Here is a 15,418-nt window from a genome sequence, read left to right on the forward strand (position 1 = left end):
TAAAATAGTAATTTTAGATATTTAAATGCCTAGAATTTTTTAAAAGCATACTAAAAAGACAACAACACTACTGTATTGTATTCAACTACTAATCTTTAGGTCAAAAGGAAAATAATCTCTGGTACACATGCCTTTTAACCTATATTAAAATAAATTTTCATGTATAAATGTTAACACTAGAGGCCATGACCAGGCAGCCCCTACTTCCCAGTACTGAATCTCCTTTCCAGTCTCTAGCAATGGTGCCAACTCCAAATGCAAATGGTGTTCAGTCAGTTCATTTATTCCATTTATTGTATAGCCACTTTGCTAGGTGAGAATATACAAAGATGCTAAGATCCAACTTCTGCTCCCAAATATCTTCAGTGAGAGAGAAAGACAAAATTTGGACTCTCAAGCTTTACTAGTGAGCAACCCAAATTAGATGATTTTATAGGCCTGGGAAGGCATTAGAACATTTCTGCTAAAAATAGGTACCTTCCCAGCCAACTCTTACTGTACATTATTAGTGACTTATCAAATATTTTTTTAAAAAACTTAATATTACTCCATCTCATAGAAATATACTTTTCTAAATTTAAAGGAAAAATGAAACCATACAGAATGCTAAAACTTAACATGATTATATGGAAAATTCAAAGAGCTAAATTAAAACAAAATGGGATAATTTCAAAAGAAATCACAAAATTGAAACCTTTAGGGTGAGTAGGTACCTAACAGATAATCTATAACCAGGGTTTCTTAACCTTGTCACTACTGACATTTTGGGTGAGGTAAATTTTTTGTTCTAGAGGGCTGTCCCACTAGATGTCTGTAGCATTCCCCATAACCGTGATAACCAAGTATCTCCACACATTATAAATCCTCCTCTATGGGACAAAATAGTCCCCTATGAAAACCAACGATCTAACATAATCCTCTTCTTTAATAAGTTAAAAGAAAATTGAAGCATCAAAAAGTTTAACTGTACCATCCATGATTCCTCATATAGTAGCCTAACCAAGACTTGAATCCAAGTCTCTCAACATCTAGTACACTGATCTTTCCACCATACCACAAAAGCTAAAACCAGTTAGGAACCAAAATACAATCTAATAATGGCCCCAAAATATAAATCTATCAGATACATATTCAAAAGGTATATTTCAAATAATCAGTAATTTTGGCATTTAAAGTATAGAGAAAAGGTTGTAGACGTATAGAAAACTATTTTCATTATATGTCACTTCTCCTTTCCAACAAAACCGCTAATAATATATCCACTTTCTCACTGTGGGATGTCAAGCAGAACTGATTTGAGACCTACATTAATCAAATTATGTCCATTCTAATCTATATATCACTATCTAAAATTATAAATAGGAAGGTCCCATTGGCTACTGGTAGTCACCAGAAGAATAAGAAATTAATTCTGTTCTGTTTGACACATTAAAAAAAAATTACTAGAATTCAAAAGAAAGTGTACTTAAATACTAGAATGAAGAACTATTATCTAATAAGACTTTTTAAAAACCAACAATAATTCAAGACAAATGAAAATCTAACAAGGAAAATAAGAAATGTCCCAGCAGACCAGATTATACTGTGAGAAAACTATCACATTCCGAAGTTTTCTTTAACTTCCAGAAATCTTTGTGATAATATATTTAAAAAGGATAACACACTGACCAGGTTATAAATGTAAACAAACCTTTTAGCTCATAATTCAAATCTCTTAGCTGGAATAAACAAAAGCAAAACTCAAGTATAGTCTCACCTTCCGAGGAAATACCAGGACTGGCCAGAATTAGGATCTGCTTCCAAGGACTTTTGGAGATATTGAATAGCATAGCTTTCCTTGGTGGCTTTATCTCCCAGAAGATCCACAGTGTGATGCATCCAACCTATAGCAAATGATTAAAAAGTATTTATCTAAATGACTTAATTGATCTTCAATTTTTTAAGAATACCAAGCAGAAAACATGTAAGTAAAAATACTCTTTTTTCAGTCAATTTATTCATTTAGTTTGGCATACACATTCCCAAAACTTAGAACTGCTAATTCTGATCATAAGGAAGTCTGTTTCTCACAGGAAGATATAGTCAAACCTATAAAGAACTTTATCCCAAGAAACTGAAACGATATTAAGCACTGATTTAACACTTAGTAGATTCAACTACAGTTCCTCTTTTCTACTTTTGGTATTTGAAAAAATCCAAGTTATGAAACACAGAATATAAAGATGTTCGATCTTATTCAGTGCTCTATGTAAAACTTTATGTACATTTTAAGACTCCCCAAAACAGTCTATTAACCCAATGTTTATTTCAAAAACAGTAAATATGATACTACTCAATCTCAGAGTACAACATACACATATAACCCTACCTCACTGGCACTGGCCACATATGTTCACAACTTATCTAAAATAAGAACTATAAAGCATTCAACAATTAAAAAACAAAACAAAACAAAACCGAAGGCTAAGAAAAGTGTATTCAAATGGTGTAAATAAAAATGGTATAAAATGTGTACCACAAATGTTTAATAAATAAGTTTAGATAGTGCATAATCTCAAATTATACGGAGAATCTCAAAAAACTGAATACACAGAAGCAGATAGTAGGATGGTGGTTACCAGGAATGGGGAGGTAGGGGAAATGGGAAGATACTGGTCTAAGGGTATGTAGGGTATGTAGGATGAGTAAGTCTAGAGAGTAATGTATAGCAGAATGACTATAGTTAATAATACTATAATATATATATAGGAGATTTGCTAAGAGAATAGGTTTTGGGTGTTCCCACAACACAAAATCAAATGGTAACCATGTGAGGAAATGAATCTCTTGATTAATTTGCCAAAACTATTCATTTTACTATGTATACGTGTATCATGTTGTACACCTTAAATATGCACAATTTTTATAGTATGGAAGAGGGAAGAGGGAAAGAAAAGGAAAGGGCTATGTAAGCAATCAAAAGATTGGATCACGGAATACTGACTGTATTCTAAAACCTTTGAGATACACAGGAGTAATTTGGTTTAATTTGCTGGGGAAATCATACTTCAGTTGTAGATCAATTCAAGTGCATGAAATCAGCTCTATTCTTCATGTATAGTCTGTATTACATATAACAAATAAGGACCCTTATTTTCTGACCTTTATTACAGCTGCTGTGCTCCAAAGGTATTTCAAGGAGATTGAGTTACTATGTTTTATGGAAATATATGTCAATTACACGTTTACGTTTGCTCATCTGTTCTTTGTTATCCCCTATTACTATTAAGAATGGATCCTAGAGAAAGAAGCTCTGAAAGGAGCTGCTTAAGCAGTAATGACAAGCAAGCAGAAGGACTGATGTGTAGGCATAAGTTAGACTTAATTAGGAGAAGTGTTTTTTCCTTTCAAAAGCATGAAGTTTATTATACTTACACTCTGAAATATAGTAAGCCAACGCTAAAGAGGACAGGTGATTCAAACATAATCCAAAACTATTTCAATTTATTTCCTAAATTTAAAATGTGTATGCATTTTTGCTATTGACATTTTCTTCACTGCATCTAAAATGCATAAAAACTTATAGAGTGGATTAAAAAAAAGTTCATATTCAAATATTAGCTGAATGAGTAAGCAGCCTTATGCCAAAGGCATTACTTTGTTCTTTTTACTTAAGAACACAAAAAACTTCTTTACTAGTAAGCTTGTTATAAATTTTTTTAAAGATTTCATTTATTTATTTGAGAGAGAGCCAGCACGCATGCAAATGGAGGGGGGACAGAGAGGGATAAACTTATTTTAATTTAAAGATACAAATTCACAATACTCAAACATGATCTGTAAGCTTACTAAAAAAATATTCAAGTAATTCCACAATTTTTGAAAGTATGGATAACTCAAGTAAAATTCTAACCAGAGATTAAATTAAAAACAAAACTAAAAATGAAAGTTTTATATTAAGGCAATGTGCTCAGTTTGTATAATTAATCATATGATATGTACCAATATCTTGAAGATCAGTGATAAAATCTAGGCTTAAATGATTTTAAAACTATGTAAGAATAGTCACATTTATGAAAATATTCATATTACTACACACTGGTTAAAAATTAAGAATAAATTATTTGCCCAGACCAAAAACAAATAAACAAAAGCTGGGGGGAAAACCCAAATAACAAATACATAAAGGAAATATGACTCAATAACTATATAACAAAACTAATGTAGGGAATTCAATCACTATTGTCTTGGTCACAGTAACATATTACAACCAAATGGCTACATTTCTTCATCTTTAACAACAGACTAGAATACTACATGTGTACAAAAACACTATACTGTTAGATATTCCACAACTTTTAAATAAAATGTTTCAGTTAATCTTATTGACAGAGCTATGAAAGCAAGCTCACCAACCACCAAGTGACTTTAGTACTAAGCATATGTAGCACAAAGAAGTATTCAACTTCCTTCACCCACAGGTTAAGTACTAGAGAATAATTTCTGAGAATTTAAAAGGACTAGCTTCACTGAAGAACTGAAATGAGATGGACAATGCTTGGCAGAAGGTGGAAATATGCTCAGTTCAGATTAATTCTATCAACTCTGGGTAAAAGAAGGAAAAAGAATAGAATATAGGAGTCATATATTTGCCATCTCTGACACGTAAAAATCATAAAGAGAAAAACTGATAATACACTAAATGTACACTATTACATACCTAACTGTTGTAAGACAGTTGCCTTTACTTGTGCAGAAAGGTTTTCCGTCTGCAAAAGTTGTTCGTAAGCTTCCTTTGCAGAATGATACTTCCTCTAAAAAAAGCAGAAAAAAGATATTTAAAGAAAAATAAAATTGGTATCTTTGAAGAATCAGCTCATATATTAGGATTTACTGCATAATATTTTAAAAAAAGATTTACTACATAATCCTGACAAAGTATTAAAAGATGCCCTAATTTTAAGAATGTGCTTCATCTCAATTGTTAAAATCAACTTATTTAATAACAAATTATTTCACTTTTATTTCATAACACTGATGAAGCGAGAGAAATATTCTACCTCCAAGTGCATAATCCGTTTACCTAGAAACACCAAGTTCCCAAGGAACTTAATAAAAATAACAGAGTATACACCAAAAATGCTTTAAAAAATCTAAATGCAAAAGTAGTTAAAACCTAAGTTTAAAGGATACTGGTATATATCCTAAGGAAAAAAATTATAATATGTATGATTTTAAAGATACCAAATTTCCCATACTTAGAGAGTAACAGCATTCACAATATTTAAAGGTTCCATAGGCAAATCTCTAAATGAAACCATTTACCCTCAGCCCCTTCCCACCAAAAGTACTAATGGGAAAGAAACCCATTATTGTTACAGCCATAAAGCTTAAGACTGTTTCTCCAAGAAAAAGGAGAAGGGGGGAAAAGGGGGTAAGCTAACAAAAGAAAACCTCATAAATATTACCTTTAAAACATACTCAGCAGAAAATTGGATTGAGGTGGCTTTTATTCATTATCAGCAATACTCCACAGCTGCCTGGCAAACAAATTCTTCTCAACAAAACATAGGTATAGGGGCTCCTGGGTGGCTCCGCTAAGTGTCTGCCTTTGGCTCAGGTCATGACTGGGGATCCAGTCCCACACTGGCCTCCCTTGCTCAGCAGGAAGTCTGCTTCTCCCTCTCCCTGTAGCTCCCCCACAGCTGGCTTGTGCTCTCTCTCCCTCTCACTCACTCACTCTCCCAAATAAGTAAAATCTTTCTAAATAAAAACAACAACAACAACAAACAAAAACCATAGGCAGAAATACAAAACCAGCTGTAAGAGCCTCAGGCAAATCACTGAAACTATGACTCAACATCCATAAAACAGAGCTAATACCCAATCTTTCCATCTGGAGTTGTTCTAAGGATCAAATGAGGTAAGCAAACAGCTGGAGAAACAAGTAAGGTGCTACATGTATACAGTATGTCAACATAGAAAAGATCAGAAAGAACTAGCCAATGAGAGTAACAGAAGCTACTACTTAAACTTTTACTCATCAATTAAATTAGTTCTCCTAAATATTAATCTGATCCCAAAAAGTTGTTTAGGCAATTAATACAAGGTAAGGAACAAGTTACCCAACTCAATTCCTTTGAGTGGTATGCTAAAACATACTTCCAAACACAAACAATAATAATAATAAATAATATTTTAAAAACTGGTTGCATCACACCGAGAAACATCGAGTTAGACTTCTACCTCTTATCATATACAGGCAGTTCAGAACCATATGAGAAAAAAAAATGTAGGAGAGTATTTCTTTGAGATGGGAAAGAAGTTCTTTGGCATGGCCAAAACAATACAAATCCTAAGGAAAAATAAAGATCTGATTTGAAACACAAGGTGGAAAAATAGGCAATGAACAAAAAAAACAACACATAAAGGTGAAAAACATGTGAACAAGCATATAACTCCAGAAATCAGAAAATGCAAGTTTAAATGAAATACTATCACCTACTCATCAGATTGGCAAACATAAGTAAATTGGGTAATCCAAGTCTTTTGGGGATGTGAGCAAAGGAAAACACTCATGCCCTGCTGGAAGGGGACTGATTCATGAAATTAGGTATGCAAACACACTACAATCCAGCAAGCTCACTCTTGGGACACACATACAAAAGAAACATTTCCACAGGTAATGCTCTAAATGGTACTGTTGATAGTATCAGGAACTGGAGTCAACCTAGGTCTATGTCACTAGGAGTGAAAACACAAAATACGATGGATGCTTACACTAGAACAATATGCAGGATTACATATGGCATACAAAAAGCAACATGAGTTTATCTTTAAAGGTGTTTTTAAGTTTTGCCTCTGGTAATGTTGGAGAAGCTGTTCCACAGGCAGTTTTCAGCTCTGGATAAAATATAAGCCAACTATCAGAAAGCCCAGAAGGAAACCAGAAACATTAACCCTTAAGAAAAGGTTATGGTAGTGGATGAGTAACCCCCCTTTTACTAGGATTTTCACCTGAGAGCAGGACTTAACTGGTGCCTGGCTGGCTAGAACTCAAAAGAAATGAGGAATCTCACTAGTCTGAAGAATCACTTTGAAGCTATGACAAGAGATGGACGTGAGGGGAGAAATCCTAGGAAGGAGAGAATAAACGAAAGAGACTCAAAATTCTGTGGTTAAACTCTGCCTAATCTCTTACTGACTGCTGAACTATGCATGAACATGTCCAGCAGTCTAAAAGAACTAAACAGAGATTTCAGCCCCTGTCAGCTACAGGGGTGACCACATTTAGTGTGCCATGATCAAAATTAACTGGCTAATATAAAACAAAAACATCAATCTTCAGAAAAATAAAACAAAGTCACTCCAAAATGTATTATTCATGACAGCCCCAGGGTAAAATTACCAGATTTATAAAGAATCAGGAAGATTTTACGCACATTCAAAAGAAAAGGAAATTAATGAAAATCAACTATGAAATTAGATGATGAAATCTGTAAATAATTTTAAGGCAGCCACTTTAACAATTCATGGACAATAAGAAAAATATGATCATAATGAGTGAATGGGTAAGAAATTAAAGCATGGAAAGAAACAAAAATATTCTAAAAACTGAATAAAAAGTAAATATAAATAAAATTCTGGTAATCATAATAAAAATTTTTCTAAAAAATGGTTTCTAAAAACTGAAAAACATCCAAAATTCAAAAAAAATATCACTGGATAGAACAGAAACTGAAGAGCAGATTGGAGACTTAAAAATAAAAGCCATCCAAAGATAAATGAGGCAATAACAGTCTACCATACATGTAACCAGAATCCAAGAAGGGAAAAAGAATGGAGCAGAAAAGATATAATATAATGGCTAAGACCTTCCAGACTGATGAAAAATATCAAATCCCATGTCTAAAAGACTAAGAAAACCATAAGTAGTGTAAGTATAAAGAAAGAAACAGGGTGGCCCAGTGTGTTAAGCCTCTGCCCTCAGCTCAGGTCATGATCTCAGGGTCCTGGGATAGAGCCTCGCATAAGGCTCTCTGCTCAGCAGGGAGCCTGCTTCTCCCTCTCTCTCTGCCTGCCTGTCTGCCTACTTGTGATTTCTCTCTGTCAAATAAATAAAATTAAAAAAAACGAAAGAAAGAAACAATCCCTGGGCAATTCATAGTCAAATTCTTAAAAACCAAATGGAAAAAGACCTTTGAAAAGCGCCAGAGAAAAACAACAAAATACAAAGGATACACAACAAGAATGACAGCCAAGTTAAATATAACGGACTAGACATTCCAAACTAAAAAGATGTCCAGAAAAGATTTAGAAAAGACCCAAAAATATACCATAAGAGATGCGCTTTACATATAAACACACAAGAAGGTTGAAATAAAAGGATGAAAACGATACCATGCAAACAACTAAGCATTAGAAAGCTGAAGTGACCAGATTCAGATCAGATTAAGCAGGCTTCAAGGCAAAGATTATTACCAGGGATAAAAAAAAATATTTCATAAAGAGCAACAGGACGTAAGAGTAACAATAAAAGAGCTTCAAAATACATGAAAAGACTGACAGAATTTAACACTGATACAACACTATTAACCTACATAATTTATTCCAATTTCACCAACTGTCCAAGAGATAATCCAAGATCCCATACTATGTTCAGGTTGCATGTCTCCTTATTCTCCTCCAATCTGGGACAGATCCTGTTTTTAATTTTCAGCACCTCGACACATAAAAAGTACTGGCTAGTTACTTTGAAGACTGTCCCTTGGAAATTAGTTAAGTACCACCTTGTGAGAGATAGTCATCTTTCTTCATTCATTGACTGAAATTCTCCATAAGTAAAAAAAAAAAAAGTGTCCCCTTTCTTCCATTTATTTGCCATTTATATTCACAATTTGTACTATCATAATTCATTTATAAATGAATATAAATAAATTCAAATATAAATATGTAATATAAATTCATTTATATTCATTTTCTTAAAGCATTTATAATACAGAATTATTCATTTCAGTATGAGCTAAACATTTTATTCTATATCTTATATTTCATTATTATAATTGGTTTCTAAACCTGTAACAGAGTTGTTGATTAGAAACTCCATCCCCTCAAGCTGACTCAATGAGGTAATAATTTTGTTTGCTAAATTTCTACTTAGTACTTTTACACCAATATTTATTACTGATATTGGCCCATATATATTGCTTCCCTTTTGTACTATTTTTATCAGGTACACTTGCTTCAAATAGAGAAATGGGGAAAAACAATATTATGGTTCCTCAAAAAATTAAACGTAGAATTATCATAAAATTCCAGTAATTTCACTTCTAGTTACACATCAAAAGGAATTATAAGCAGGGATTCAAACAGATATTTGCACACTCATGTTCAATAGCCAAAAGGTGGAAGCCACACAAGTGTCCACCAATAGATGAATGGATAAACAAAATGTAGTGTGTACATAAAACAATGAAATATTATTAAGCCTTAAAGAAGAGTTAAGTTCTCAGGGCGCCTGGGTGGCTCAGTGGGTTAAAGCCTCTGCCTTCGGCTCAGGTCATGATTCCAGGGTCCTGGGATCGAGCCCCACATCGGGCTCTCTGCTCTGCGGGGAGCCTACTTCCTCCTCTCTCTCTCTGCCTACTTGTGATCTCTGTCAAATAAATAAATAAAATCTTAAAAAAAAAAAAAGAGTTAAGTTCTCATACATGCTACAACATGTACAAACCTAAAGATAATATGCTAAATGAAATATGCCTGGCACAAAAAGACAATATGATTCCACTTACATGAGCTAAGTTAAATGAGTTAAATTCACAGAAGCAGAATGTAGACTAGTTAGTTGATTGCGAGGGGCTGGGTGGAAGGAGAAATGAGAACTTACTGTTTAATGGGTTCAGTCTGGGATGATGAAAAAACTCTGCAGATCAATGGTAGTGATGGTTCCACAATGTGAATGTACTTAATGATACAATGAACTTAAAAATGGCTAAAATGGTAAAATTTATGTCACACATATTTTACAATTTAAAGAAAGAAGATATGAAAGCACTGTGGTTTATAGTTAGTTTTTAGAATCAGGGATTTTGTTTCCTTTATATTTTTGAAATATGCTACAGAATCATCAAGTGCAGAAAGGACTCTATTACCAAACACAAATGTCTCTCAAGTCAGATTAAAAGCTACTAGCAACTTCCCCCCTTTAATAAAGAAAAAGGAGAGAGAGAGAAGTTTTTCATTTCCATAGCTCTGGAACATGTATAAAGTATTAGAATTATTTGGTCTTTAAAGGCTTGGTAGAATTCCCCTGTAAAACCATCTGGCCATGGTGCTTTCTGTAGGGCATTACTTAATTTTCCCTATTTTTTTTTTATAGAAACTGACTTTTTATAATTTTCTAATGAGGTCAATTTTGCTAATCTGTATTTCCCTGGGAAGTAGTCCATGTCATTAAATTTTTAATTCATTTTCACAGAGGTCTGTTTAGTAGTCTCGTATTATAGCTCTAATTTCTTCTGTTTTCATGGTTACATTATTTTGTGTGCTTTCTCTTTTATTCCCTTGATCAAGTTACCCAGTAGATTATCTATTCTTAATTTTTTCAGAGAACTAAAGTTTTGACCTATTAATTAGGTCTACTGTTTGCTTTCCTTTTCACACTATTAACTTCTTTTTTAAAAAAAAAATTTCCTTACACTGATTTTTGTTTTAGTAACAGATTTCCTTGCATTGAATCATTCTTGACCCTACATATTCATGGCATACTTACTGCATCTTTAAATATCAACTGGAACTTCTCTTTCTTCAGAATTTTTGGATTTCTATAATGCATATAAGGGAAATCAATCTACAGTGTTTTGGTAATAAACTAAAGCTGGACAGTTAGAACGGAAGGTTCAAAATGAAAATAATGATTCTTATAAACAGTGTTATTCATGACAATATTTTAACTATCCCTCAAGGGAAAAATAATTAAATTAGTTACAGTGCATTTATGCAAAGAGACGTAATACAGCTCTACATGCACTGATATGGAATGATTTCCAAAATATAATACTAACTTAATTTATGTAAGGTCAAGTGAGAACACACACAATTGGCTAATGTTTCAATAAAATTAAGAAAAATGAATATACATGCAAACACATAAATGGATTTGCTTATACATACATGGATTTCTCTGAAAAGATATGAAATGGGGAGGGGAAAGAAAAAGTCTGGGGAGGAGAATAGGCTGTTACAGAAAAGGAATGAGGAGGCTACTTCACTGTGTATTCTTTCAAGCACTTTCATTTTGGGTTATCTATTAAAAAATTAAGTAATGCTTTAATAAAAAAATTAAAAGAGAAAATTCTGTATCTTTCATCTTTAAAGGCTAATTAAGAATTCAGATGGCAAACTGTTCAAGTTATTTCATTAAATTCAAGGAAAAGGCCAATTACTATTACTACTACTACTACTACTACTACTATTACAAAAACGTGGTTCTAGAGTCTCAGCTAATAAATGGGAGAGGTAAATTAAATAACTGATAGAGGACTTCCCTCAAAGATGGCCGCAAAGTAGGAGGACTCTTGGCGCACCTCTTCCCATGAACAAATATGTAACTATCAAATCATCTTAAATGCCCCAGATATCAACCTGAAAACTGGCAGAAAAAAACCACAACTAAAGAGGTACAGACAAGGTAACACTGAAGGCAGAAAAATGTGAAGATGTGGTTTAAGGGAGAAACAGATAATGGCTGCTGCAGAGTGGGTACAGCTGTGGTCAGGAAGAAGGGTGAGAGAGTGAGAGGGGCACACAGGAATGCATAAGGAAAAATTTCCCCAATGCCACTGGCTTGGAAAATGAGAGAAGCTGAATTTCATGGTATCTTGCAACTGAGGGGCTTAAACCCAGAGTTTAAAGTATCAGTGGACTGCACTGGGCTGGGCTCTGGGAGAGTCCAGAGCTTATCGAGGCTGCTTTTGGAGAAAAGGTAGGCAAACAACCCAGAGACATAGAGCATGGAAACAATGATCTGAAGAGTGCCTGGCGCACACAACAGGGAGATCTACTCTTCTCAGAGCATGCCCATGAGAGGCAGCATTCTGGGGAGAGACATCTCTGGAAACAAGGCTTCTGGCTGGCACCATTTCACTCCCCTACCACTCAGGAAAAGAGCAGAGCCACTACCAGCAGGAACCAATGCAATTCAGATATTGGCTGCCTAAATAACTTAACACTCAGCCCCACCCTGCCCCACCTCCATTCTGGTGGAACTGTCCCTTCTCAGTCAGCTTACCTCAGTCCCAGCACCATGGACGCCTCCCCCCAAAAGACCAAAACAAACCCCTCTCCACACCACAGGTCCCGACAAGAAAGTTCTGTAGGGTCTCAGTTCCAGTGGAGGTGATGACAGGTCTCATTTCACAAGCAAACTGGAGCACTAGTTAAAACTTGCCACATTCAGGCCAGGGACCAAAACTGCCCAGGACTGGCAAAAAGAATCTCTGCAGATAACTGGCCTGAAAGTTAGAGCAGCCAGAACGCAAGAGCACAGTGCCTGTAGCACACACCAGACACACTCCCTGAAGCACGAAACTCTGGGGCACTACATGACCTCTCCTTCATAAGGCCATTACTTTCAGGTGCAGGAGACATAACTGGCTTTTCTAATACAGAGAAGGCGGCATGGACTTAGACAAAATAAGACAGCAATTTATCCCGAATGAAAGAACAAGATAAGGACATGCATGGCCAGAGATGTAGGCAAAACTGATATAAGTAACAGAGCTAATGGAGACCTTAAATCAGTGATCATAAAGATACTCACCTGAACTTGAGAAAGAATGGAAGACATCAGTGAGACCCCTACCACATAAATAAAGGAGTTATAAAAGAATCGAAGATGCAGAGTACAGTAAGTGAGATTAGAAACATGCTTGATGCAATGAACAGCAGGCTGGAAGACATAAAGGAATAAATTAATGTCCGAAAAAACAAAGTAAAGGAAAGCGATGAAGCTGAACAAAAAAGAAAAAGAAGAATTATATAAAACAAGAACAGACTTAAGGAACTCAGTGACTCCATCAAACACAGTAACATTTGTATCATAGGAGTCCCAGAGAGAGAGAAAAGAGGGCAGGAAACTTATATGAAGAAATAATAGTTGAAAACTTCACCTTACCTGGGGAAGGAAACAGCTATCCAGATCCAGGAAGCACAGAGAAGTCCCATTAAAGTCAACAAAAGCAGACCCACACCAAAAAATGTAACTAAACTGACAAAGTGCAGTAATAAGGAAAAAAAATTAAAAGCAGCAAGACAAAAGAAGACAGCTACTTGTAACAGAAAACCCATAAGGCTATCAGCTCATTTGTCAGCAGAAAACTCTCCAAGCCAAAAAGGACTGGTAGGATATATTCAAAGCACTGAGTAGGAAAAATGTGCAGTCAAGAATACTCATCTAGCAAGGCTAACGTTCAGAATAGAAGAGAGATGAAGAGTTTCACAGACAAACAAAAACTAAAAGAGTTTGTGACCACTAAGCCAGCCCAGCAAAAAATACTAAATGGGGACTCTGTGAGTGGAAAAGAAAAACCAAAAGTTACAGTATGAAAGTAGGAAACACAAAAGCAGTAAAAATGAGTATTTCTGTTAAAAGGATATAAAATAACAACATATACCTAAAACACGGGGAGAACAGGAGTAAAGAACAGGTTCAAACTTAAACAGCCATCAAGTTAATAGACACTACTATAAGCAGATGATGTAATATACAAATCCAGCGGTAACTACAAATCAAAGAATAACAGATATGCAAAGAACTAAGAGAAAGAAATCCAAATAAGTCACTAAATCACTAAAGAAAACCAGAAAACCATGAAAGAATCATAAGGATCAGAGAAAATCTCTAGTAACAACCACAACACAAGTAATAAACTGGCAATAAACACATATCAATAATTACTTTGAATGAAAATGGAATAAACGGCCCAATCAAAAGACAAAGGGTAACAGAATGGCTTAAAAAAACAAGATCTGTCTATATGCTGCCTAGAAGAAACTGGTTTTAGACCTAAAGACACAGGCAGACTGAAAGTAAGAGGATGGAAAAACATTTATCACGCAAATGGTTGTCAAAAGAAAGCCTGCCTAGCAATACTTATATCAAATAAACTAGACTTTAAAACAAAGACGGTAATGAGAGGCAAAGAGAGACACTTTATAATAATAAAGGGGACAATCCAAAAAGAAAATAAATTATAAATATTTATGCACCCAACATGGGAGCACCCAAATACATAACACAATAATAAACAGAAAAGAACTAATCCATAATAATACGATAATAGTAGAGGACTTAACACCACACTTGTATCAATAACCAGATCAACTGAAGAGAAAAACAAAAAGGAAACCATGGTACAAGATGGATTTAACAGATACATTCCAAACCTTCCATCCTAAAACAGCAGAATATACATTCTTTTCAAGTGCACATGGGACATTTTCCAGAATAGATTACATATTATGCCACAAAACAGGACACAACAAAATCAAGAAGATCAAAATCATACCATACCCTTTTTCTGACCCTAACACTATCAAACTAGAAGTCAATCACGGGAAAAAATCTGCAAAGGCCAGGAATATATGGAGGTTAAATAACCTGATACTAAATAACGGATGGGTCAACCAGGAAAATTAAAAAAAAAAAAAAAATGGAAGCAAATGAAAATAAAACACAAAGGTCCAAAACCCTTGGAATGCAGCAAAAGTGGGTTCTAAAAGGGAAGTATACAACAGACCTACTTCATGAAGCAAGAAAAGTCTCAAACAACCTAACCTTATACCTAAAGGACCTATAAAAAGAACCACAAATGAAGCCTAAAGCCAGTAGATGGAAAGAAATAATAAAGATAAGAGCAAAAATAAATGATACAGAAATGAGAAACACAACAAAAATCAATGAAACGAGGAGCTGGTTCTTGGAAAAAAAAAAAAAACAGATAAAATTGATACACCTCTACTCAGACTTATCAAAAAGAAAAGAAAAAGGACCCAAATAAAAACACAAATGAGGCAGGTAAAATAACAACCAACACCATAGAAATACAAACAATTTTAAGACTATTATGACGAAAAACTATATGCCAACAAACTGGACAACCTAGAAGAAATGGATAAATTCCTAGAAACATAAATTACCAAAACTAAAAACAGGAACAGAAAAAAAAGACTGATAACTGGCAAAGAAACAGAATAAATAATCAAAAAACTCCCAAAAAACAAAGGTCCAGAACCAGATGGCTTTTATAGGTGAATTCTACCAAACATTTAAAGAGTTAATACCTATTCTCCTCAAACAATCCCCCACCCCCCAAAGAAAGAAAGAAAAGAAAAGGAAGGAAATCTTCCACATTCATTCTAAGAGGGCAGCATTACCCAG

The 15,418-nt window shown here is 34.4% G+C and overlaps 1 protein-coding gene across 12 annotated transcripts in view; it reads right to left on the minus strand.

Moving 5' to 3' along the window:
* The window catches only part of LOC309856735 (lysine-specific demethylase 6A), a 179,235-nt gene that overhangs the window by 31,573 nt on the left and 132,244 nt on the right, over positions 1-15,418 (minus strand). For all 12 annotated transcript variants that reach the window (XM_082718217.1, XM_082718210.1, XM_082718218.1 and 9 more), the window contains 2 exons: positions 4,700-4,793; positions 1,757-1,883 (listed from right to left, as the gene is read on the minus strand). In XM_082718217.1, coding sequence (XP_082574343.1) covers positions 1,757-1,883; positions 4,700-4,793 — 221 coding nt within the window. The remainder of the gene's footprint in view (positions 1-1,756; positions 1,884-4,699; positions 4,794-15,418) is intronic.

This window comes from Mustela nivalis, assembly GCF_964662115.1.
Source record: "Mustela nivalis genome assembly, chromosome: X".
In the NCBI taxonomy this organism is placed as follows: Eukaryota; Metazoa; Chordata; class Mammalia; order Carnivora; family Mustelidae; genus Mustela; species Mustela nivalis.